The 26,095-nt window shown below is 38.0% G+C and overlaps 2 protein-coding genes across 7 annotated transcripts in view; one reads left to right on the forward strand and one right to left on the reverse strand.

The window, feature by feature from the left end:
* The window catches only part of STS (steroid sulfatase), a 124,858-nt gene extending 115,441 nt beyond the window's left edge, over positions 1-9,417 (reverse strand). The window contains exons 1-3 of one of the 4 annotated variants that reach the window (XM_076357989.1): positions 9,391-9,417; positions 8,967-9,265; positions 8,107-8,187 (exon numbers count right to left, since the gene is read on the reverse strand). The gene's annotated coding sequence lies outside the window, so the exon portion shown is untranslated. Of the gene's footprint in view, positions 1-8,003; positions 8,188-8,601; positions 8,645-8,966; positions 9,266-9,390 lie in introns of those variants that run through there. The other 3 variants (XM_076357973.1, XM_076357981.1, XM_076357997.1) reach the window with 3 other exon arrangements.
* PUDP (pseudouridine 5'-phosphatase) overlaps positions 8,889-26,095 on the forward strand; it is an 89,342-nt gene continuing 72,135 nt past the window's right edge. For all 3 annotated transcript variants that reach the window (XM_076358009.1, XM_076358025.1, XM_076358017.1), the window contains exon 1: positions 8,889-8,997. In XM_076358009.1, the coding sequence (XP_076214124.1) occupies positions 8,922-8,997 (76 nt within the window). In that variant the 5' untranslated portion in view covers positions 8,889-8,921. The remainder of the gene's footprint in view (positions 8,998-26,095) is intronic.

A 26,095-nucleotide genomic window follows, 5' to 3' on the forward strand; every position in this document is an offset into this window, starting at 1 on the left:
GGGTGCTAAAGTGACAGTTACTCAACGACTTCAAAGCGTAAGTAGGACTGAAAACTGAAATGCTAACAGGGAGGCTGCATTTAGGCTATGGTAAATAAGGTGACCCAGTAATGTATTCTCCAATGATATGGAACAGATCTATGTTGTCTAACGGATTTTATTATCTGTTTTGACCATTAGGTGTTTTTGTGGTTTGTTTTTTTGGGTTGGTTCCCCCCCCCCAGATGGATATGAACAGAGAGTCTAACTTCATTTTTTCTTTCATGAATCATTAGAAACATTGTTTTTTAAGACACTTTGGTCTTCTGGTCACCACGTGGGAGACAGTATCTACTTATTTATATATGAACATTCATATGTATAACAGAGTTCAACTCATCAAATTGGTAAAGGAAATTATTTTTTAAGTAGTGTTTGGGAGAAAAGGAGATAGAAGGATGCATGACTGGATTTATTGGAATCTAGTGGAAGGGCAGAGCTGCAGTGAGGCAGACCTTTTGTTTCAGTTCATCAAAACATCTCTGCCAAAGCTTTAAAAGTTTAGAATCGAACTTAACCACACCACTAATTGTTCATCTACCAGGTACAGTACATACATCTTTGTAAAAACAAAACATGATAAAGAACACTGCTGTCTTAGACTGACTGAATGTTGGTGCACATCTAAATGCTTATGCTTCCACATAAATCTGCTAATACAAACTTGCATTTAACAGGGATTCAAAAGGAATACACCAATAACAAGAGCTAAAAATGGAACAAAGGATATCTGTTAATTTATCATAGTAAGACCCAAGGAACTTAGCTAATTTCAGAAGATATTTTTGAGTGTCACACATATCCAGAATTAAAAGATACATCTCTGCTGTTCCTAGGGACTTTCTACATACAAATTGGATTATTGGATGCTAGAGGATATTTATTCTGCTACAAATCTTCAGTGAAAAAATATGTTTAAACTTCATTCGTTCTTCAGCTTAGTCCAAAAACACCAGTGACAAGTTTCACCCTAAAAATTCTGTAGCCATGTAGTTATCCTGAAGGATGTAGGAGAACCATTATATGAACTTGTGAAATCTGTGGATTGCAGAGGACTTCGTGCAGTTCTGAGGAAGTCACAATGGCTTTTATGTATGGAACTCAGTGACATGGTCTAATGATTTTGGTATTTTTTCTTCATGGCTGTGCTTAACTTTCATTAAGACTTACATATAGGAATTTAGCTCGATGAACATATGCCACGTAAGAATAAAGATCCTGGTTCTGTAGTTGCTATAGCCATAGTTTCTGACTCTCAAATACTACTTGTCTAAACTACCTCAAGTCACACACAGAACAGGATCTTTAAGGAAAGATGGGCTTGAACAGACAGGAAAAATACATTTCATTGGATCTACTACATAATGCATTTTATTATATTTGCTGGATGTCATGAAGTTGGAAAAAGCAGATGAACTTGCAGGTCCCCACCCTTTGTAGGTCCTTCAAGAAGCAACAATAACCCAGCTAAATATATTTAAAAATTGAAAAGGTGGGCAAGGGTTTACTATATTTCTACCAACTTTAAAAAGCTTTAGTGCAGACACCAGCCCGGAAGACGCTGGTAGAGATTTAGTGACAAGAGTGCCATCTACTGAGTGAAGCTCTATGCTTCCTGAAGCACGTAGGCTTTCCTCTGAGCTCTGCAACTCAAGAATACAGCCTAACCCTACGTCATTTCATGACCACAACACAAGGTGGCTAGTCTCTGGATGGCACATCCTACTTAATTAGGATATACAGCCATCTTAATATTAGAAGTCTTGTTAATAGCTTTTGGAAAATTGCATTAGTCTTATTTTTCCAGATGAGAGCATAATTGTTGGCCTAAAAAAAGAAAAGTCAGTGAAAAAAAGATTACGGAGCCAGGTTGTCAAACGTGGTCATTAATATAATACTCATTCCCTATTGCTTGTAGCAGCCACTGGTTTAAGTGACACATGCAACATTTTTGAAACAGTGATACAACAATTCATTCTGTAACACAGCTTCTTGCAGATAGCTGCCTCATCAGGCTTGCAAGGTAATCGACTATTTTTCATACTTAAAAATGCAGAAAAATCTTTCAAACTGTATGAAGAAGTATTAAGCTCTTCATGGGCTAGATGTGTTGCCACTGATCTCTTTCAGTGAAGTATAATACTGACTATTCTTAATTAATGAGGATACAGCTAGAAGTGATCCATAAAGAAAATTTTAAATTGGACAAGTGGCAACGAAAGTTTTCAGCTTTTGGCTTGGTACAAAATGGGGAACAACCTGACTAAGCAGCGGTAGTAAAAAATATTTGTAAGAAATACAATCATTCATTACTGAACAAAATAAAACTATGGCAAAAAATGGTAATTCTTATATTAATTCAAAGGAATTCTGTATCTGGGACTAAGAAGGCAGTCTACTAGTAGAAGATGGCCTGTCTATTTGTCACTTATAAAACCCACAGCTACAAACCCACAGAAAAACTAGAATCCTGAAGAGCAATCAAAATGCTAAAAGCTTCAGAAAGCATAAATTATGAGGAAAGGTTAAAGGAATGAAGTTTATTAAAAAAAAAAAAAAAAAAGTAGAGTAGAGGAAGAACATGGGATATCCTAGCAGAGCAAAAGATTCACTGAAAGGTTTAGAAAATTTTAGGCATAACGTCTGGACAGACATTTTAAGCATATACAATTCTGTCTCAATGCAAAGAATTCATCAAGATCTTGAACATCTCTTCTGCTCTTACCTATATGTAAGCACATGAAATGGAAATCTAAGAATCTTTCAATTCTGCAGTGTCACTGTGAGCGATCATTCATCTTACAGAACCCAAGATGAAATAAATGTTTAAGATGCACTTAGTAGGTGGAGCTAGCTGGCTTCAGAGAAAAAAATAATTAAAAAAAATCAGATTCTCACTGGCTTGACAGCACTGGGACTACAATGCTTCCTTGTAGGTATCCCTAATATCTACTGTATCAGAATTTAAGAGTGGTGTTTCTTGTTTTACAAATGTTTTATGAAAACAAGTATCTGTTACTGATCTTCTGCTAAGGACATTTTAGTTCAAAGTATAAAATAAGAAATAAGGCTACGTTATTTTCTCATATATTTTGTTACAACACACTGAACCTAATTCCTCAAGGCATGTAAACATATGCTTAAAGTAGGTGGACAACCTAAGGAAGGGACTACTTCCTCACCCAAAAATTAGTCAGTGCCCTACAGACTAGTGCTCACTAAGCATATTTGATATTGGCTGTCCGCAACTGTATACTACAAGTGCGTGTTTGCACACGTAGGGAGGAAGAGAGGGCAGTAGCTTCAGGAGGGAAGAGAGGAATTCCCAAAAGGGAATTATGACTTGGTTGGGAGGTACACTAACTCCTGCAGCCAAGGAAGAGTCCTAACTCCCCTAGTCAAGAACAGCCTATATAGCTAATATAACTCAGCTGCAATAGTGACTAAAGAAGCAGCTGGCTAACTCTGCTTGGCACTGCCCCCTCTCCTCTTCCTTTCCCACCATTTCTGCTTCATGATCAGAGTTGCAACGTCGTATGTTCCAGTACAATGTTATGGCTTCTCTGGCTAGATAGATCTAGACACCCAAGACTGCTAGAAGCACTGCAAAAACCCAAAAGGTTGTGGTACTGTACAACAGCTGCCCTCCAACAGTCTCCCTGCACTACTCAGGCTGACAGCATGTTTACCCTGATCATGTAGACATTCTGGGCTGAGTGTCAGCGAGCTCATTTATCTCTGCTTGACTCTCTGGGTAGATACAAAACTGTAAGTGCATGCACCCATAAAGCAGGCAGAATGTCTGAGCTCCGGAGATTCAACTCTCCAGCTTGTTGCATGCTGAGAGGGGAATACACATATAAAATCTGAATCTGGAGCATTACAGATCAGTGGCTCAGAGACCTTGTGACCCAGAGAATCACAATTCCTCCTCTCTCTTTTCCATCTGAAAATATAATTACTGCAGCCTTTGAAGAGGTTGAGCTTAGGAACATGAGACTGAAAGGGACCACTGAAAGGGTGACTACATTCAGTTCCACCCTTATTGCCAGCAACCAAGTGATAGATATCTTGCTCAGGAAGATTGACAGAATGTGTATTCCACATGACACTACAAATACAAAATTTTTCCTATAATCTGTAACAATCAAACTGTAGTAAAATGAAAAAAACATAGCCATAAAATTCACATGCAAACAAGAAAGAAAACCAAAAGCATAACCAGTATTTTAGGCTCCTGCAATAATGGAAAGTTAGATAAAGAAATAAGTTGCAAATGATCCTACAGAGGAAGCCCCTATCACACAGGAAAAGCAAAACAAGATACAACACTTCAGATCTTATCTGGGAATGCAATCCCTTCTGCCCTAATCTTTGATAGTTTAAGGCTAAGCAGGACCCACCCGTTAAGCACTTCAGGATTTCAATTACAATGGCACTGCTTAACCACCTGAACACTTTGCCTGTGTGCAGCCAGTACTTTACTGGAAGACCAAAAATGATGTTAAAAAGCTAATTCACAAGCCATAGAGGAGAGAAAATGATTCTCACTGACTTTAATGGAAACAAAAAAAGGTCCTGAAGCACGGCAGTAAACCTTTATTTCCCAGCTTCAGAAACCGTTCATTCTGTTGTACAATCCCATCAATAAATACAGCAATTGACATCTAAAAATATCTTAGATCCCTTATTCCCTCGTGTGCTTGCTTGGCTTTTGTAGAATTTCACCCCTCATTGCTGCTTAAGAACCTTTTTATAGTGCCTCATCTAAATTTATAGATTACCAGCATGTATCTTCTTCACTTTGTTCTCTTGAAGCATAACACATCCTCTTTCTTGCCTTTGTAACTAACTCCTTGTAATTGGTGGCAAATATCAAAATCCAGAAAATGGATGGCTCTCCCCCCCTACTTGCTTGGCTGTAAGAAGATCCGTATGATTCATTAAAGGGGATATACTCCCTTTTGACTTATGTAATCAATAAAACATGACTTAGATCAGCAGGTTTATGGTATTATTTCATTGCCTTAAGACATGTGCTCATTTTCCCTTTTGCAACCATAAAAACATGAACTGAAACAGTAAAATTCATTTAATTCATATTCTTAGGGTGAAAAGCTCATTTGGTGACATTCAGCACTAGGAGGGGTTTCATTTTCTGAGGGCTTACAGGCTTCACTATAGCAACTGTTGTGAATCTCAGCTGATACCTGAATTAAATTACATTTAACTCTAAGTTATTCTGAGTAATTTGTTACTAGTAGTGGGTTTAACAGCTATTCATGTAAATCATTGTAAAAGCTTTTAAATTACTGGATTTATTCAAGTCTTTAGATTCTTTTTCAATATTAAAACCAAAATGGATTATAATCTGTTTATCCTCTTTGCCGAGGCGCCTGCAGAACAAGAAAAATAAAGTCAGTCATTTCTGTGTGAAACACATAGCGCATGATGCTCCTATCAATGGTATAAAAATATGTAAGTGAATCCATGTTTCGAGCACAATATGAAGTAGTGAAATAGGAAACTGCAATTTTTGAGTCGAGTGTATTACCTAAGAAAACACTTAAGCTTATCTTCTGGAGCTTTTACTCTCCAGGAAAAGAACTTAGCATGTAACTTTCAGTGATGCGGAAAAGGTTATAGCTTCAAGGTAAAGAAAACTCAAACAAACATATAAAGGTTAAAAAAAAGTTATGAGGACTGTGTATGTAAAACATTGTGTTGCATACTTAATAACCCCATGGATACGCACCTGAGTATTTGCACCTTATCTCACAGGCAAGAACAATAAGAACAAAGTTATTTTAACATATTATTACAAAGCCAGAGAAAATAGACTTCTTTGCGGTAAGAAGGACTACCTATAGACAGCTAATTTACAGTTGTTCAAAAACCTAGACATCCAGCATGTGTATGTACCATGTAACACCATAAAATTTAGAACTCGGCAAAGATTTATTCATCTGCTTTGGTATGTGCTCAGATAGCAGGTTAAATTAATTAAAAAACGTACATGAAGTTAACTGTGTTCTTCAGACTTTGCAGGATTCAAGTCTACTTGCATGATTACATCTCAGTAACCCAAGATCACCCTTCTCAATAAGCAGACATCAGGTTCGTAGGCATATAGTTAACTACTGGTTTTCATGGTTACTGTACCTCCACCACAGTATGCTTCCCACAACTCAAAAGTTATTAAAATAAAGTCCTCATCATTTGAAACAGGCTTAAAATAAATAATTTAAAAAAAAGTAGCAAATAAAAAAAAAAAATCAATTGCACAATTCTCAATCTCAACTTTTCCCTCCTTCTTAAAAAAAAACCACCCAAATACTACTGCTGAGATGTTTGAGACAAATATTTAAGACAGGTCGAATAAAACTTAGATCAGCATTTTCATTTACTTGTGCATCTAGAAAACTATGGCCCACCATGAATTAAAAGTTCTGCTTGGACTTTCATCCCATTTAATTCTGTTAGTAAGAAGACTTAGTCATGCTGAATAAACCTAAACATTTGTCTATATTGGGAAGATTTTCCTCTGTTTGAATGTAGCTTTGAAGCATCAAGTAAGCTAACATTACACTGATTATCACTGATAAGCCAGAGCAGAGCAAAGCAAATTGAGGTCATCAGCATGTCAGGTAACCTGACTGTCTTGAAATGTGCACAGTAAGATTTGTAACACAGACCACTTAACCCTAAGAAGGTTCATCTTGTGTATTATGCTTTAATTTTGTGGGGTTTTTTCATAAAGGTTGTCTTTAGGATTTATTTCCACTTTAAATACTCCAAAGTTTTGCATAAGCCTTATGTTTTCTGAGATGAACTGGTGGTTTACACGCTAAAAAGAGTAAGTATCTCCCCGTTTGAGGAGGGTGGAGGAGGTGGAGTTGTGATCAAAATACTTACGCTTTTCTCTAATTAGAACAATGAATCAAGATACCTAACTGATGTAGCTTTTTCTTGTTAACAAGTACAGGTGTCACTATGCCAGCAAATACAATTAAAGACAGATTTTTTTAGAATATTTGATAATTAGAAAGTGGATAAATCCACCTCAGGTACAACTGCCGTACAACCTCATTACTCACCCTCTTGAAATTTTTGCCACAACAGAATACACTCTTACAGCAGAAACACATTCTTTCTTAGAACAGCAGAATATTACTATTATAAATATTGAAATTACTATAATGATTTTTTTTTCCCTTTTAACAGATTAACACTTTTTTCGACATACTGTGTTTAGGATTTGACCTTTCTTTTGATTCTAGCTATGCTCCCACCTAAGTGAACTACTAAGGAAACTAACACATTTTCTGTCTGAAGCAAAGTTGGAACATTGACTTGTTGCACAATGTTTACTGCAGAAACAAAACAGCTGTGGGCATTCTTAACACTCACATTGTAAGGTTACAAGGAAAAATTTGATCTGGAAGCACAGGACCCATTTTTTTAAATCTATGCAAGAGCTAACAGATGCATGTCATGACCACACATGACGTTTTTAAAAGACATTTAAGGCACTGCGCACAGTCTTTTTCCTAGCCTCCACAGGCAGAGCCTAAGCAGCATTATCAAACATAATCATTAAAAAATGTGACAAGTTAAAAAAAAAACAGAAAACCAACCCAAAAGTCAAAAAACTTTGTTTGAAAGTCAAGTTTTATTACTAAAAAGGTAAAGGCCAAGGATGTTTTATTTGTCTTCTTATTTCCAAGACAGGAGAAGGTATGAGGACTTTGTATTTCTCACAAATGTAGGGTGAGGGTTCTTGTAAGGGATAGGTTTTGAGGGTAGGCGAGATGCGTAGGGGGACTAAATTAAAAATCAAATATGACTGTACGACACCTACAGTTAGGGCTTTAAAAACCACCACTAACTTGCTAAAATAGTGGAGTATTGCCAATTCAAATGAAGGTACCGTCAGAAAAAAAATGAATTGCTGAGAGGCCTACCTACAGACAAAAGAGACAGGACTTCCCTTACGCAAAGCCGCAGCTAACCACTGCCTTCACACAGAGCTGCAAAGCAGCAGCAATCTTCAAGCCCGTATGTCACCTTGGGAGCCTGATACAGCTCTTTTCATGTCTGCTTCTGCAACTTGTATGTCAACGATCTGGATGCCCAACGGCGAGTTACCTGCATGAAAAAATAAGAAAGGGAAGACTGATGAGGAACGTTACCTCCTTCCCTCACAACTGCCCAGTCAAAATCGGATGGCGTGTCCGCGCAGGAAGATTTTGCTTCGTCTCAAGAACACTGGCTTGTTTCTTGAACTTGACAATTTCTTGAACGTTTCAGAAAAAAACAACCCACCCATAACAATTAACTATTCCCGCACTCAGCAACCCTTGAGAGATGGGTTCACACACCATTACTTTACTCTTTCCTCACGGTTTTACACAGATTTGCGCCTGTTTATGGCTCAAATTACGATCCAGCAGTAACACTACCCTTGCAAATCTCTACATAGGCACGCAAAAGCTTTGCGAGGAAACGCTGTCTAAACCGTCAAAACGCAAGCAACTCCCCAGTCTCTCCCGTAAGCAGTACCAAGCGGGATTCAAAAAGGAAAGTCCTCCACGAGAAGAGCCCCGCTAAGAGAAGTGGACTTCGTTTTAAAAAAAGAACGACAAGCCGACCAACCAACAAACGCTCCTCCGCCCCGCGGGCTGACGGCCACCCCCGCGCGGCAGCCGACGGCCCGCCCGACGGCGCTCCCGGCACCAACACCCGCTCCGGCCCCCCCCGCGCCGCGCCGCGCCCGGCCCGGCCTTGCCCCGCGGCGGCACCGCTCCCCCTTGGCTCCTGCCGCCGCGGCGGAGCGCGCTTGCGCCGTTGCCACGCGGGCCGCCGGCTGCTCTGGCCTCGCCATGTCCGCTTCCTCCTCCGCGGCCGCGCTGCGGCCGGTCACTCACCTGATCTTTGACATGGACGGCCTCCTGCTGGGTGTGTAGCCTTCGCCCCTCTCCCCTGCCGCGGCCTGGTCCCCGCCCCGCGCTGGCTGGTCCCACAGCACCGCGAGGCTCGGCCCGGCCGTCCGGGCGACAAGGGGCCGTAGCTGGCGGCGGGCACCCCCTCCCCTCCGCCGAGGCGCCTCCTGAGGCCAGGGGGAGCGGAGCGGGCCGGGCGGCCTGCCCCCTGCGGCCGCTCCTCCACGGTCGCCTCGCTCCGGGCGGGCAGCCAGGGCGCCCCGGGCGGCGTTGCTTAAACCCGGCTGAAGGGATTAAAGCGACAGGAAACGATTTATTTCCTTCTCCTCCTCCCGCCACCCTCTGCCTTTCGTGGGCAAATTTCGCCTGAATTAAAAGATCCGGGGCTAAGATTGAAAAGGGCGCTTACCCTTAACGGTGGAGGACTGAACGAGGTTAGGGTGGCTGTGGGGAGGGAGGTGGGGGGTAAATTGGGGTTAAAAGCTAGGAAAAGCGGGTGTGGAGAACGGGTTTCCCGTTTGCAGACCCGGAGGAGCCGAAGGGCCGTGACGCTGCCCCGGCGCCTGGAGGTCTGCAGGAGGCGGCCGAGAACGGCAAGTCCCTTACCCTGGGGGTTGCTTGTGCTGTGCAGGGTACAGGAGAGCATTTTTAAGCATTTAGAGTTTCAGTCTCCAACTGAAAAGTCTGGAAAGCACTGTGATAGTCATCTCCCAATTTTTGTATCGGTAGACTTTCAGGTTTGCAGGGTTACTCTGAAATCTGTCGGTCCCTCATGCTACAGCTAGATTGGATCTTGAGGTTTGAATAGTCAGTATGACTAGAACAGTATTTAAGTCTGCTCTTAACTATTTGCTGAATCAGGGCCTTCTGCCGCATGTCTCCTGTAGAATAATGGAGTATTTTTGTATGTGACTTGGTTTTTGAAATAGTCTATTTGGATAATCGCACATGAAGCAGCTTTGGATGTGGGTGAATTCTTAAAAGGCGTGAGCTTGAGGCATGTGCCTGCCTTCTGCAAAACCCAAATTGTTGCAGTTTCTGGAAAGACCACTGTGAAGTCTAATGAGTTAACTCTGTTCCCAAGAAATGTGCACTTTTCCCTCCTTCACGCCTATAACAGGTGAAGGCAATTCAGTTATCGTGGTTTAAAACAAAAACGACTTTACTCACACTATCATGAATAATTTCAAGCATTTTAGAGCCTTTGGTTTCTGTTTGTTTCATCTGCGCTCTCAATATGCTACGCAAAACAGTGATTAAGTGAGTTATTTCAGTTTCATTTTCAGTTTCACTACTGGAGTCTCAAATAGCCTGGGGTTGTGGGGTTTTTTGTTTTTTTTTTTTAATCCAGAATCAATTATTTTAATTTCATTCTTATTTAGAAGTTTCAGGAAAGCTTTTTTAGTTACTGCTTCTTTTTAGCATAATTTGGAAATCTGCTTTACAGAGGATACTCATCTGTGCAGGACAGTCTAGGTAAGCAGTATAAATATGTAGGCATTGATATGGATACGTAAGGTTTCTGTATCAGTTTTAAGTGAATTTATTATGCACAGGTATTTACAGGATAGGTGCTTTAGCTTTGGACAGTATTCTAGGAACTAAAGACATTTTTCTCAGATGCTATCCTGTCTATATTTAGAAATTGCCTTTCTATAACATTCCAAACAGGCAAAACCAATACAAATTGAGCTTCTGTGTCATGTTTAGTTCTCCAAACTCCTGGGGTTCATACAGTGAAGAAGCATTAAAAATACTCTGGATTATGAACTGTACCTCATACTGGGAAAGTAATTATAAAGGATCCATAATTCTTGGACGTAAGTCTGCCAAGATTGAGACACTCAAGGTATAAACCTACTCCTTGCTGTTATTAAATTTATCTGTTGTAAAGTACAGCTCCAGAGAAATACTTTGTCACTTTCTGGATTCAAATAAAATAGCAGACATAAATTATGGCATTTTGTGTGCTTATATATAAAATATACTTACATGAAGAGTTTATGCATGCTGGTATAATTTATTTTTATCACTATATATGAGGCATCCCTTGCACTGATAAATATTCTTTGTGTAGTGTTTCCATTCCCCTAGTTACTGTTATGCTACAAAGTGGATGTGATTTCTTCTATTTAAAAAAGTTGCATAGCAAGAATGTGTTGTATTTCGGTAATCTTTCAGCTGTGATGAAAGCCATAATTATGTATAAAATTAAACCGAATATACTCTTAAGTGTCTTCTAGTACAGAGGCATAAAAGGGACACCACCTTGACGATTTTCATAACTTACACTTCCTTTCAGAGGACTTGTAGTATGTTTCAGCCTCTAAATACTTTGAGTTCTGTCACAACTTTTAACATAGTTTTTGGTGAACCTCTTTGTTTCATGATGAGTTGTGACCCTTAGGAGGCAAAAAGGCAGTCAGGAGACTGCTTGGACTTCCCCAAGATTCCTAAATGTTTCAAGAAATTTGGAATAATTTTGGGGAAGGAATGAAATAAGGGGGACACAGGTTAGATGCTTTCTGCCCAACCCGTCTGCTGTAAATCTTCTGAATGAGACAAATGGTTATATTGATGTAAACCTACATGAGAAATAAGATCCTTGTCTTTAATTTTCTTACGAAAATTTTCATGTGTCATAGTGCTTATCGAAGATGATAAAATGAATTACGTACATATTTCTAGAAGCTATAGAAATCTGCATAAAATTACTTCTTTTGAAAGAGCACAAACAAAATTTTCGGTATTGGATATCTGTAACTACACTTTTGTAACTTTTTAAAGTACCTCCATAGCTGGTTGCATTTTTCAGAATCTGAAGCTTTAGGTATTGCAATAATTTTCACAATGAGGTAGTATGTGAAAATGTATGTGACTGGTTTTGGAAGTTTTCATCTAAACCTTGCCGATTTTATAGAACAAATATTAATTGATCTATAAATAATGAAAAATTGAACATTAAATTGATCTAATGTCATGTGCCGTGAACTTGCTTTCTATAGCTCACATACTTGCTTCTAATTAAAGAAGATAGGATATCTTCTGATAGGAAGATCTGCAAAATATTCCTGAAGACTTCATAACTGTGAGTGTAAAATCCTTAAGTGAGGTCTCAGGCACTTATAAGGTTCTTGACTTTGGAAACAATCCAAGTGTTACCTTATAGAACCTGCATTCATATACTTTGGTGGCTCACACTAGGCTATGTGAAAGTGCTGCTGAGCCTGACCTTATGTGACTTTATCTCCCCCATCTCTTTAAAATAATTGAGACTGATTAAGTTGTCCTTGAGTCCCACCTTGATATATCAGCTTACCTTCAATAGGGAAGTTCTTGCCCCTGAACTGCCAGTGGAAGTACTTCATTCGGAGTCCTTCTGTATTATTATTTGAAGTGTTATCTAACACCCTTTTTTCAGCACTTATAATCAATGGGGTTCACCCTTCTTCTGGAGTTTTTCTCCTTTTGGATTACCTTCTCTTTCCCTTTGAGCTGTTGGATGAAATCTTAGTTTTTTTGTCTGTTACTCTGGTTGCCAGGAAATTAGCACACTGGAAAATAGTGCTCTCATTTAATAAGCAAAATATGTGAACAGCACCTCTAGCCAGCTTGTTATTTAAGAGGTAAAATTAATTGAAGGACTTTTTTTTTGTAGGAAACTCCAGCTGTAATAGAAAAAACAGCCTTTGTGCTAGTGTACTACAGTTACATCCTGCTTTATTATACATATGCAGCAAGATTTAGTTAACGTAGTTTATAAGTGGTGCTCACTTCACTGTGTAGTATAAACCAGAGGAAAAGGAATAACTAGATTTTAATTTTTGGTGTACTGCTGCACTTTTTACATTTATTTATTTATTTTTCAAACCAACACTTTATAGTGTTAAATTTCTACTTGTTTTCCTACAGCAAATCCTAACAATAAATGCTCAGAACTTGTACAGTAGATTGCTTTTTCTTAAAATGCTTTAGTCTTTTTCTACAGAAGACTACCATTCTAACCGCTAGTATGTAGTATCATTAAAACTATTAAACTTATGTGTACACTTATCCGACGCACACAGTACAGGGTTAGCTAGCTAAAATAAAAAATAAAAAAACAGAAGCTAGAAATCTTTGATACCTAAATAAATGCTTTTGTTATAGTTGTACTGTTTAATATCTGATCCTGGCATTTTAGCATATTGTAAAAACATACAAAACCAACACTGAAGGTACAGAAGGAAAAATCTATTGAATTTGTACAAAATATACAACTACAGTAATGCCCCCTAGGATCTATCTTCTCAACTTACTGCATAGGTTGTATTTTGAGCTATGACAAGTGGTTTTGTTATGTAATTGTAGCCAATAGCTGCCCCACCACCAGAACACAGATAGGATTGAATGTTGCCTTTGTTGATCTGTGCCTATACTTGTAGGGGGCTGAAAATATTTTGAATTAGAAATTATATTCTGTACAAGCTTGTGTGTATAACATTAACCTTTCCTAACTGACAAGTGAACTTAGGAAAACTGCTGCAAAGATAAGATGTTTCTCAGCATTGTGCTTAAAGCTGAACTAAAGCTTCAACATGCAGAGAACATGACGCTTTAGTATAGAAAGGTTAGTCATGTATTTATTTTTGTTTAAATTTTTGTCAGAAGTAGTGACCGTTTTATGTAAATTATTATCCTTGCCGGTGTCCCTTAGTGTTGTGAAACAGCATCTTTCCATAAGATAAGTCAGCATATTCAAGTAGATTTAAAGAGAGATGGTTTCTAAAGCAGCTTAGTTTTGCAAGATACTTTCACCATAACTCAAAGTCATGTTGGACTGTACAGGCACAGGTATGCCAGCTTGTTCTGACCATTCGCAGAGGGGCAAGAAGTAGTTTAGGCAACTGGGATCAGAAGTTGCTGCTTTTGCAGCTGCTGTCTCCTTTGTGTGGAGAAGACTGCTGGTTCTTGTGTGCCACTTCTAAGCAACTCCTGCATGCCTCATCATACAGGTAATCTCCGGTCTATAGTAGAGAACAAATTAGCTTGCAGTTAAATCCATTGCAGTGTTGTGAAATTCAGAAGAGTTTTGGCATATTTTCTTTCTCCCCAGTGTTACCTACCCATTGTCACAAGGTCAGAAGTCAAAAATGTACTCTTACTTTCATTTCATTGCACAAGTTGCCTAGGAGATTGCTGTTACAAGAAAACTGGTAAGAGTTCTATGCTGGAGTTTGCTTATGTGTATGCTGTCCTTTATTTTACAGTGTGAATGGGAGGTTAAAACAGCTTCCTATTTCTTCTGCATTAGAACAAATAGCACCAATTCAGCTAAACATCAGTCCTCTCTAGATTGTCCTCTATTATGGCTTAAGTGCAGGAATTAATTTTTTTAGGCTATAAATTGGCAATCTTGTAAGCCCATTTTCTGCTTCTAGGTAGTGGAAACTTACTTTCTTGTCATTCTCCATTTCCATCTGATTTTGGGGATCAAAGGAGGAAACAAAGATACTGTCTTGCCCCTATGTTCTGTACTTGTATCTTGTTGCAAAAACAAGGAGATTAAGGATGTTATTAGATTAAAATACCTCATAGATGCTTCATGAGCAAATTTTGGAGATAATTTGCTCCAAAAATTTGGAGCTAAAAAAGCTCCTCATTAAGAATTAACTAACCATAAATAGAGTAAATGAGGTTTGTCATATGCTTGAAAGCTAACATTTTAATTTAACAGCAAGGAAAATTTTGGCAAGGATATAACAAACGTACTTACCTATTTGCAGATTGTCCACATGGTTGCCTGTTGTTTGTGGTTAGAATAATCCAGAATCGGAGCTTTGAACTAAGCATCTGTAGAACAGGTATTTTTTTCATTCCTGTAATGGTTACCACATTTCAAAATGTCATGGGCAGCATTAGCAATGATCTTTTTTTCTCCCTGGGAAATTAACAGAGGAATGCTCCCAAGTTGAAAGATCCATGATTTGATTTTAATATTGCACATAAATTACACACAAATGCAATGCATTTTTGGTGCTTATTTATTTATTAGTTGCACCACACCCAAAGCATTTGGTTTTAAAAGAAAAAAAACCCCACATGCTAAATAAATGAATCCCAAGATTTCAGATTTCCACTGTTAATAATGGGGCTTTCGTTTACTGACTATTACACACATTCAATTGTATAGAGGGCCTTTAGCAAGTGGAGAGGTATGTTTTGAAGGTGCTGGGAGTCTAAAGGTTCTGTTTAGTGATTTTAAAGATGAACACAGCAGTTTGACCATTTATAAAAATTAGTCTCTTTCTGTGCCTAAATGCAGATTTTCCAATCTGTAGACGATAAGGTTTTATATTTGTTGGCTACGTACACAGTTTTGTGTATGAAGTTCCAATTATTTTGCTTTGAATGTAAATAATAAGGTGTCATAATGGAACAGAATTTCACACAAAGAAACGGTGCATAGAGTTTTCCCTTATAATAACACTATTTCCAGCTGCTGCATTCCAATTTTCTTTTTACTTAAGAAGAAAAGCAACATTAACAACCCTGGATGATTTATTCTGCATACTGGCAGTAGTTCCACTGTATGCCATCTTGGGCCCAACTCTGCAGCTCTTGTTCTGAGTAGTTGTAATTCATTCATGTAGCCTTGTGAGTTCGCTAATTAAACTCTTGAGAGTGGAATTTTTAAGGACACCTTAATTTGCTGGGTAGGACAGTTTACCAGCAAAATTCTGTTCTGTGAGTTCTGCTGGTGTTTTTTCTCCAAGAGACAATCGTATTTTTGAATACTGGCATTTATACTTCTAATGTTGGGGGGGAGGGGTGTTGGTTGTTATTATTTTTAACCCATTTTTTACTTCTTTTATTTATTTATTTATTTTATTGGCAATAGACCTTAATGGTGATGATAATTTTCACAGCATGATCATTGCTCTTTTAAAGACCAGGAACTATGTTAACTAACAACACAAAAGCAATTAAGCTAAATATCTTCTCCCTTCCAACTTGATATCTATTGCTTTCATTATGGACAACTGATTTTCTTTTGCACAATGTAGAGACTGCTAGTGATTGTTGCTGCTTCTGTTATGTGTTTCTGTACCTCTCTGTATTGATCCTAATTTCTTTCACAAGACTGCCGAGGAGTATTTAACCAAGATCGTTTTTGTATCTTTTAATGGTTCTGACAGAGCCTCCTGACCTTGATTTATCCTTTTTCTCCGCCTTAATAATAAAACCAGTGTTCTGACCCAAAGTCCATTGAGGTACTGCCAACCACTATCAAGATTTTTATATATCTTGCTTTTGACTTCCTTTCCTTCAATAACCAGTAAGGAATGCTTGTCTCTGTTTCTTGTGGCTCTTTTTTGATGGCTGACAACTTTTTTTTTTTTGATATTTTGCTTCTTGAAGGGTTGCACACCTATTGACAGTATCAATGTTTGCTGTCTCTATGTATGCTTTCTGTTCTTGTGCAGCTTTTAATAATTTTTAATTCCTCTTATAATAAATCCTATTTTCCGTAGTAGTTTGGCAATAAATCTGGTGCTGTAATTTGGAAAAACTTGCATCTAAATGGACACTGCTCTTTCCCAAGTATGGTTTTGCTGTTGTTATATATAATAGCTGGTTTCTTTTTAAAATGTATTCTTACTTTTCTTCCTCCTTCCGTTTTGAGGCATATGAAGTCTTTTTGTAAAAGTTGTCAAATAAGTCCTATTTCTAGTAGACTGTGTGTCTCTGATGAAACAGGTTTATTTCTAGTTCTTGAAAGCTTTTCTTTGGGTACCAGTTATGTATCAGCACTCCATATATTACTTTTTCCCTCTGCTGTTAATTTTCGCCTCTGCTGTGCCTGTGTGTGTTTCTTTTGGGCAAGTTTCACGTTCAGTTTGTCTCAGGATAAGACAACTGAGAGGAAAGTCCAATTTATTATTTGTCAGCCCAGTCTTTCTATCTAACATCCTTAGGAATTTACTCATAACCTTTGTCATTGTATAATATGTACGTCTTTATACAGTGTCTCGTTCTCCCAGCTCAGTAATACACGTTCTCTGACCTGGTGTAATAGTTCCCGCAGCCCCTGTGTAACCTTTGCTCTCCGAAGGATAGATATGTGCTAGTCCTTTGCATCAGTCCTGTGCTTGTGGGTGCTGAACTGATTTGGTTTGCTGCCAAACAGCTCAGCCCTCTTGTTCACCCCTGGGCATTGATTGGCTGCTGTGCATAAATATTAGTTCACTCAGGTTCTCTTTCACAGTGTTGCCGTATACTGCAAATTGCCCACTCATGTTAGGGCATCTTTTTGAACATTATGTCTTTAAAATTGTGTTCTGCTTTAATCGGTCCATTTGGGTGTAATGTAAACTGTGACAGAGTATGTATTCAAGCTAATAGACCCTTATTTGATTACTGACCAGTCATGAGAAGAAGTGTCTTTGTTAGATTGGGATGTTTTATGAGTTTGACCCTGGTACTGTTCATTTGGTAACATTTCTGAGGAAGAGGAAAAAATTTGCACTAACGCTGGAAGAAGAATGGAATGAAAGATAGTATGTGTTTAATGAAAAAAAAAATGGGATTATAGTGTATCAGAAGGGCTGAAGTGGGAGAAATTAATGGGTTTAAGGTGGAGCATGAGTACACTGAGACATAATTTCATTTGAATAAACTGTTCAGTGGTAAAGATTTTTTTTTGTTTTTGTAATTTACATACAGAAAGCTCCTTTGACTCATCTCTTCAGGGCAAAAGAGTAGACCCATGTAAGTCTGTAAAGTGACATCACCTTGGATAATGTCATCATTCTGCTACAAGACCGTCACTGCAAAAAGTTAAACCATGTGAAATAATGGATCTTTTTTATGCTAGGACTGAATCCCCTCTGTAGCATTATATTATTATTGGACTAACAAAACATTCTTTGCTTTGTGGGTCAGGGGAGATGGAGCCACAAAGAGTGTATCACAATGCAATACATTTCTAGTCTTTAAAAATTAAAAACAGTGTTTTGTGGGGAACATATTTCAGGAAAATGAAAATATTTGGGCCACTAAGGTATTGTAGTATATTGAATTGTTACTCCGCTGCCTAATAACTTGCATTGTTATTATTGTAGTAGATCATATGTTTGTGATATTTACCCTTCTCCCATTTTTAATTTGAACGTCTTCATTTTCCATGAATGAAGACATCTAAGAGTAAAGAGCAAGAAGTAGCATTGCTATTCTGGTTTTGTGTGTTCTAGAACTTTTTAAGTGGCAGTTGATTGCAAATTGTACAGTGTTGCAAAATTTAGTTTCTGAAAATGTCTGACTCACCGTTGACTTTGCATAGTTTACTGTTTATCATGGCTTTGCCTTTTTCAAAAAGGAGGTGAACTATTCCCCTTCCCTCTTTTGGAACTTGTTACAGAGGGCAGGTAATTAGTGTGTGCACTTGGAAACACTGTAGAATAACAAGATAAAACTGAAGTTCTAGGTTCTAAGGGTTAAGTTTAAAAAAAAAAAAAGTTTTGCATCTTTGTACCACTTGCTGTACTATGCCAGTTCTACCATTTTTTTTTTTCATTAAAAAACCCCTAGAGTTCTCTCTTACAGATTAAAAAACAAAAAAGGTTTTGGTTTCACCTGCTAATTGTATTCAAAGTTTTAAAGAACTTCTGACATGTTTTTTAGCTGCCTATTACCTGAATCTTCATGCCTTTAGAAACAGCTGCATCTCCTAAAAACTTCACACTATACCACTGCAGAATTTCTGGGTGGCTGTGATCTGTCACAGACAACCTCCCCTGTCCAGGCTGGTCCCTGAACTGCCGTGAGGAGAGCTTTCTGGAGTCTGCTGTAGCACCGTTACTGCTGTCCAGACCATCCTTTTCCTATGGAAAGAAGGATGGTGGAGAGAGGAGGCAGTCTACACATATGTTGGGACAAGATTTGAAATAACATATGGCCTGAGTGCTTCTGTGTCCCAAGGTTTAGAAATAGCCTATGATTTCCAAAATGTATACGTTGGACCTACAGAAGTAACTGTACTTACTAATGGCAGTGTTAACAACATGTAAGAGTATATCCCAATGCTTATGTGTATATGCAAATATACTTTGTATAGCAGTCTTTATGTGGCATCTTGGTCTCTGAGAAAACTTCTGAATTTTGATGGCATCTTGGGAAGTGTCATAGCAGTAGGAATTTTCTTCTTTTATGTTTATTTTTGTTGTTAAGGTTTTTCTAATACTATGCTCTAAATTCTGCAGTTATCATTCCCTGGGTATCATTCCTTGGATATGTTATGTTAGTATTGCTTTTATCTCAAATATATTTCATAAATAGGAGAAAGTCTGTGAAGTGTTCATCATAGTATTAGGCTTTCTGTATATGCTATTTTTTTTTCTGGGTATCTGTTTATTTTACAGACTTCAGAGTCTTTCAAATAATATTCTTTCAGTTTGGAAATTTCCAGTGCTCTACAAACCCCTGCAATTCCTGGATAAAGCTTTAGAGATACAGGGGATGTCTTTTCATGTGGGTGTATGTGTCCAAAAGGACAGGATTTCTTCCATTTAAAGTAACTATTAAGATAATGAGCGGCTTTTCAGTAACTCTGAAGTTGTCAAAAGAAAAATGCCTTAAAAACATGTCAAAATTTCATTGAAGTCTTTGCATAATGGAGAGTTAACAATAAAACTGGATTATATGGTTTATGAATTAACTAGGCCTTGTTTTTCCTTAATCAAAGCTCTTGGCTTTAGGAGTTGGCATTTCAGGATCTGTAGCTGGTACCTGTCTGCATTATACTGGTTAAAGCTGCTCTCTACATAAATCTTTCTATGTTTCCCCCCGCCTCTCCCCCAGGCAGTAATACAAGATTAAATTGTGTGCTAGCATGTTTTTTCTCTCCTCATTGCCCTGGTTAATTGAGAAATGGCTGTATGTTCGTAGAAGTTTCTACTAAGAGAGGAAAAGAAAAGCCATATTCTAAGATTTATAGCAAAACCATGGAAGTTATTCCCCTCTTCATCCATTCCCTTTTCTAATACTGTAGTTCAACGTAGAATAGATTCGTGTTTTCTTTTTCTTCCTTCTGTTATAATTGCAGCTTTCAGGGGACTAAAACAAATACTCCTGTTTGACCCAAATGTTTCTGTATTTGTATATAAAGGAAAGGAAGGCAGAATACTTTTTTTCCTATGTGTACTCTTCAGTAGATATTTAGTTACCTTTCTCTTCATAGTATCTTGCATACTGAAATTGTGAGCTTCAGTTCTCTGCTTTATATTTTAATTGTATGTACAAGAAATTATGTTTCATTGATGTTCTAACATTATTCCTAAGTATATCTCAAAAGAGTTAACATAAGAAAAATACTTTCAGTACCCATTCATTCTTTCTGGGTTGGATCCTACATTTACCTTTCTTCTCTCCTCCTATTACTTTAAAGCAGTCGTCTGGTGCTGTGGATGAAAAACAGACTTGCTTTTGAAAAAAAATACTGTAAGTTTAGGCCCAACTGAGATTTGATCTGATTCTCCTAGAAATTGTTCTCACTAAAGTCGTGAAATCCTCATCTTACCTGAGTCGTCTTGGCTTGGCAGCTGATTTGATAGTGCTCATCAATAACTTTTCCCCAAAACCTTGTTCTTTCATGCCATTCTTTTTTTAAAGATGAGCGCAGCATGGAAATACATCATTCAGAAAGATTATATTTATACTCATGAGTGGTTACAAGGTGCCCAATACATAGGTGTTGTACCATATCAGAAGTGTAATAAGGTGTACCTTACAGATACCACTCTTTCCATGGATAGAACTAAAGGAGTTGACACAGATGTTATAAAGGCCTATGGTTCTGTTGAAATAACAGTACCTACGCCTTTCCTCCAACCTATGAAAGTTTTTATCGATAGTATAGACCCAGAAGCATAAATCAAATATTCAATAAAATAGTTTACAAAGATCAATGATTACAGGTGTTGTATAACTGTACTTAATGGTAGTCTAAGTTTGAAAAATGTATTACCCACTTGAATTGTCTATAATGGAGCCTTTGAGACAATTATAGACTACCAAGGAAATTATTTTTTTCACAGTCATGATGATGCATTTTAATGGCTTCAGTACTGACAATGTAGATGCTTCCCAGTTCCAATTCAAGACCTACTTAAGCTCCTCTGACGCTCCATGGGAGGGAGTTAAATTCTCAAGAGACATGCTAGATTTTCTATAATTAATAATAATAAGGTAGAGGGTACTGTTAGAAGAAATCCCTTTCCTGAAGAAAACAGCTTTAGTTCTTGTATAATTTCATTTTATTTATTTGTTACCGGCAAAGTTTTAAAGCTCTAGAAAATATAAGTTCGTAACAGAAATAACGACAGACTGACAGCCCTGTAGCAACACTGCCACGAACTGTGTCAACCTAACACAAGAAAAAAACCTCCAACCTCTTCGTTTATGACAAGCTCAGTGACTAAAGCTGCCCTTTACACTTTAGAGGGTAGACTGCAGCCATGTTCAACAGTGTTCAGCTCTGTTTTCTTTGATTGCAACATCTCGTACGATTTGATTCTTACATTAATCGTTAGATTTGCTCTTCAGACAACAGAAAAAACCAAAAGGCTCTTCAGCTTGTTTATGGAATATCAAATTTGCATTTTTGTGCAAAATCTTAAGTCTTTTTGAAAACTACTGTCCAGAGGCTATTAGAAAGATGTGGCCTATGGTGCGTTTGGCTCTTTTCAGCTGTTTAATTATTACTGCAACTTGTGTACCTTCTAATTCTTTTTTCCTTACATTTAGGAAACACATAAGTTACCCTGTTTAACTGGATATGCAGCTTTAACTATATGCCTAGGACATGGTAGTCCTTCTAAAAGTTTCAAAACATAAGGGTCAAAAGGTATAGCCTTAGGACTTAATCTTTTTGTCTACAAGTCATTTAAGTTCAAGTGGCTCAGTTCAGTGTATTCAATAAATGAAGCAGACACTTTTTATTTTGCTGATTGTAAGCTTGATTTTAGATCAAACAAAAGTAAGTTACCAGAATGGGGTCAGGGAAGCTATTTATTGAATAGTGTCTCTTACAAATGGCATTTTTCAGACTTATTTCATATTCAGGTGTTAGTAACTTCTGCTTCATTCTAGATTTTGTGTGTCAGATCTGTTTGGATACTGCTGAATACGGCTGTTCATAATCGTTTTCATAGTTACTATATATAGTTGCATAAGTCATGCTTATATTAACGGTTTCTAGCTATTATTTTTGCCACACCTTGTCAGGTGTTAATCAGAGAGACTAATTTTTTTCCTAATTTCCTTAAACTTCTCGCCCCTTTCTAACTATGAAGCTGCCTGCCAATGCACCTTCAAAAACAATTTTCCCATTTACAAGCAGAATGATAGCAAATTGTTGCTATGGAGCAAAGAAATTTTTGTTGTAAATCTAATTTCAGGTTAGTTACTGTGGAATTGGAAATGCATACCTTACCTAACATATTTATATTCAGAAACTGTGAGCTTGATTGTCTCTTGCTTGTACCATTGTGACTTAATTGATTTCAATAGATTTGTACCTAATTCTGAGTAGTGAGAGAAAGGCTACTGGAGGTTTGTTGTTGGTTTGTTTTTTTTTTCCTTCTTTAGTTTTTGGTTGGAGGGAAGGAAGTTGGGGCTATTTTTGGAAATAAAGTAAAAACCCTCCTCTTATCTGCTTGTTGAGCGTGTACTTTGCCAGCCTGTCCTTTGCAAGTGCTGTTGCAGTAGAACTAAGCACACCCCAGTGAAGTAACTCCTGTGTCAGGCTTATTAAATTCCAACCGCAGGAGAGTGAAGCTGCTTGTGTCTCAAGATGTAAACTTTGACCTCGGCTTGCAGAACTGAGGTAGAAAGGAAGAAAGATTGAATGAAAATGGAATGACTCCTAGTTCGGTTCACAATATCTGTTTTATTTTTAACACATTAATCATATGGAAGAATGAAATGATGGACTAAAGTTGCTTGCACTCTTTGAGTCTCTGAACACGTATTTTTTATTTCATTTAGTAGGATACACAGCAGTGTTTCTTGTAACTCTAAGCTGTCACACTCAAAACAGAATTGCAACATAACATTTCCATTATGTCCAGAACCACTCTAGCAAAATAAGATTCAGCCTCTCCCCTTTGAGATAGCTGAAAATATAACCTTAATAGCTACCATCAGAGAGTCTTCTTCCAACTTTCTATTTCTCCTGTAGTCCTCATGTGAATTGGGTTCACTGATGTGTTAGTGAGATTCTCTGTCTGAACCTTTTTGTAATCACTGTATTCTTCCAGGATTGTAGTGTGGATAAGTTTTATGTCTTTTTGTAAAACATCCCTGGTACTGTTTTGGGTTTTTTTCCTCTGTTTTAAACAAGAGATAGTAAAGTTTAGGTTAAGTGGATTTTGATGTTTGAAGACGTTATGCTAGTTTGGAATTGTCATAATGTGCTAAAATAATACTAGGTCAGTTTGATCCAAGCGCAGGACTTAAGAGGCGGATCTGTTCTCAGTCACCTCCTCCCTGCCAAGGAATGCCACTCTTGGAGAAGCTTTAAAAGCTAAAATGTTTTACTTGAAAGTTGGGACTGGGTCCAGTACATCCACCTTTAGGTACCTGATGTATGCCAAATTTTTAAGTGTTCTCTATAGCACTTCTACTAAAATAAAATCATTTTTGTGTGCAGTGAAGAGATTGATGCTTTTTTTTTTCCAGATGGAGGTCCCTGGGATGGTTTCAAACTGAAGTGGTTTGAAACACTTTCACAGGTATTTTGCATCAATTGTTTAATTTTGAACTGTCTCCTCCACGTCTTACAGGAACTGTAGTTGATGCCTCATATTTGCATTTGTTTTTCAGGCTTCCTAATCAGTCTGCATCTGCCGTGTTAAGTAGAGACTTTGTATGATGGGAGGTAGAGTACTTGGGCAGATCACACAACCTTGTATAACAATTTTCACAACGGAAGCCTAGCTCAAAATATGCTGATAAGATTTTCCAGTTGATAAAGGCTAACATATTCTCTATTTTTAGTGTGATTGTAGATACTATTATTACTAGGTAGACTACATCTTGTATGCAGAGAGACCAAAGATTTTCAGCAAAATTTCAAATAAGTACTGGGAGGAAAACTATATAGTTCTTCAGCAGCAGGACTGAGAATTAGTGTGTAAATACTCGTGTAGAAAATAAAAGGAATCCTATTAACAACTGTTATTGCATACTGAACTCTGTAAGTGGCAGTTTATTGGGGAATATTAATACAAAGATCTAGTACTGATACAGTCTGACTGCAGTTGAGTAGCAGACTGGCTTCTTTTCTTGGGAACAGGAAAAGTTCCTTTTGCGGTACGAGGTGTCCTCAGCACACAGCATCTGCTGTTCAGCTGCTGGAGTGCAAATGGTGTTTGAGCTCAGAAACAGAAAAGCATTGTGGGCTGGATGGTGCTTTGAGCAACCTAATCTAGTGAAAGATGTCCCTTCCCATGGCAGGGGGGTTGGACTAGATGTTCTTTAAAGGACCCTTCCAACCCAAACCATTCTATGATTTAGGTACCTATCTCAGTGGGTTCAATGGGGCTTAGTTAAAAGCTTCTATGGCCAAGTGTAAGTTTTTATTTCACCATGCCAATTATAAGCAAGCTGATTATAGTCTAAAACAAATTACAGTCTTCCAGTAGTTCTGTGCTTCTACCCATGGTGTTAGGAAACAAAAAGAGCTTGTGTACTGTCAGTCGTGATAGTCCACTAACTTTGAGTGTTCCCACTCTGGGCTGCAGGCTGTATTTGACCAAGGAGTCAGTGAGGACCTGCCTCTGGCTTACCGCCGAGTCTGGAGGTAGGACAACTCTTGCTGTTGCCACGTGAGGTTTTTCAGTGCTCTGTGAGAATAGCCCTCTATGTTGATCCTCAGCCCCAGGTGGGAGGCGAGGGCTGTGGTCATGCGACTTCAGAGGAGCCTGTGGCTTGTCTGGGTAGAAGTCTACACTTAACACGTGGTGTTGGAAGTCCCTTAAATTGGTATCTATACCATGGTTTTGAGGTTTCATCTACAGTTTTCAAACAAACAGTGATTACAGCTCATAAAACATAATTTTCAGTTTGGTGTATCACGCTTGCCTCATGAATCTCAAAGGTCTGATTCTTTTTTGTATTTTAGATTCTAGTTAGGATTAGGAGTTCTTGGTATGTGACTATTAAAGAGATACTGTGATCAGGTCTTGCAGTATTTCTGACACTTTCCTCTTGACTGTAGGTGGTCAGCCATGATAAAATGTCCTCTCTCTTGGAAAATCATGCGCATTGCTGATGTTTGGTTTTCTCCTCTTAGTGTTACCACCACAGAGAAGTTGCTCCATCAGCAGATTTACTTCAAAAATTTTAGGCACTCTTGAGTGGACGGAAGAGATTAGCTTTATTAATCTGTAGTTCTTTACACTTCCTTTGTGGTAGTATGTTTGACACATGGCTGCAATTAAGTTTAGAACATTGTCCAAGGCCACACTGGAAAAATAATGTTTTTCTTTTCTATTAAAGTCACTCTGTCTTTTGAAATTTTTCCACTGTTTAGGAAATGGACTTTTTGGATGGCATTACAGAAAGTGATTTAGAAACAACTAACACTGAAAGTCAAACAACTTGAATTCGCAACTCGCCTAAGTCTTTACATATATGTAGTCTCCTGGGCAAGCAAAAGCTTTCTTAGAAAAAGGAAATCGGTGTTAGATGAGAACTGTGGCATGCTGAAGAGAATTTTCTCTTTGGTCTCATTTTGTTGTGTTTTTTTTTTTTTTTTTTGAGGGAGGAATAAAGTTTTCTGACTCTTTTTTCCCCTCTCTTGACTGTTCTTTTTTCCATTGTTGCTGGTTTAGGTTGTGGGTTAAACAGAACAGCTCTGGGATGTCTGTTCAGGGAAGGTTATGTTTCTTATTGCTTTTCCTGGAGAAAGTATATCTTAGTTAAGAAGATGTATTTGGTTATTCTTCTGCTGACTGATAACATAGTGACCCTTTTTGGTGTCATCTACCTCGTGTGTGGTAGTTTTATCCAAGTGCCTTGGAACATCTCATTTCAAAACAACTTTTTAAACCCTGTTTTGCATTCCTCAGATC

This window comes from Aptenodytes patagonicus, chromosome 1 (genome assembly GCF_965638725.1).
Source record: "Aptenodytes patagonicus chromosome 1, bAptPat1.pri.cur, whole genome shotgun sequence".
Lineage (NCBI taxonomy): Eukaryota > Metazoa > Chordata > Aves > Sphenisciformes > Spheniscidae > Aptenodytes > Aptenodytes patagonicus.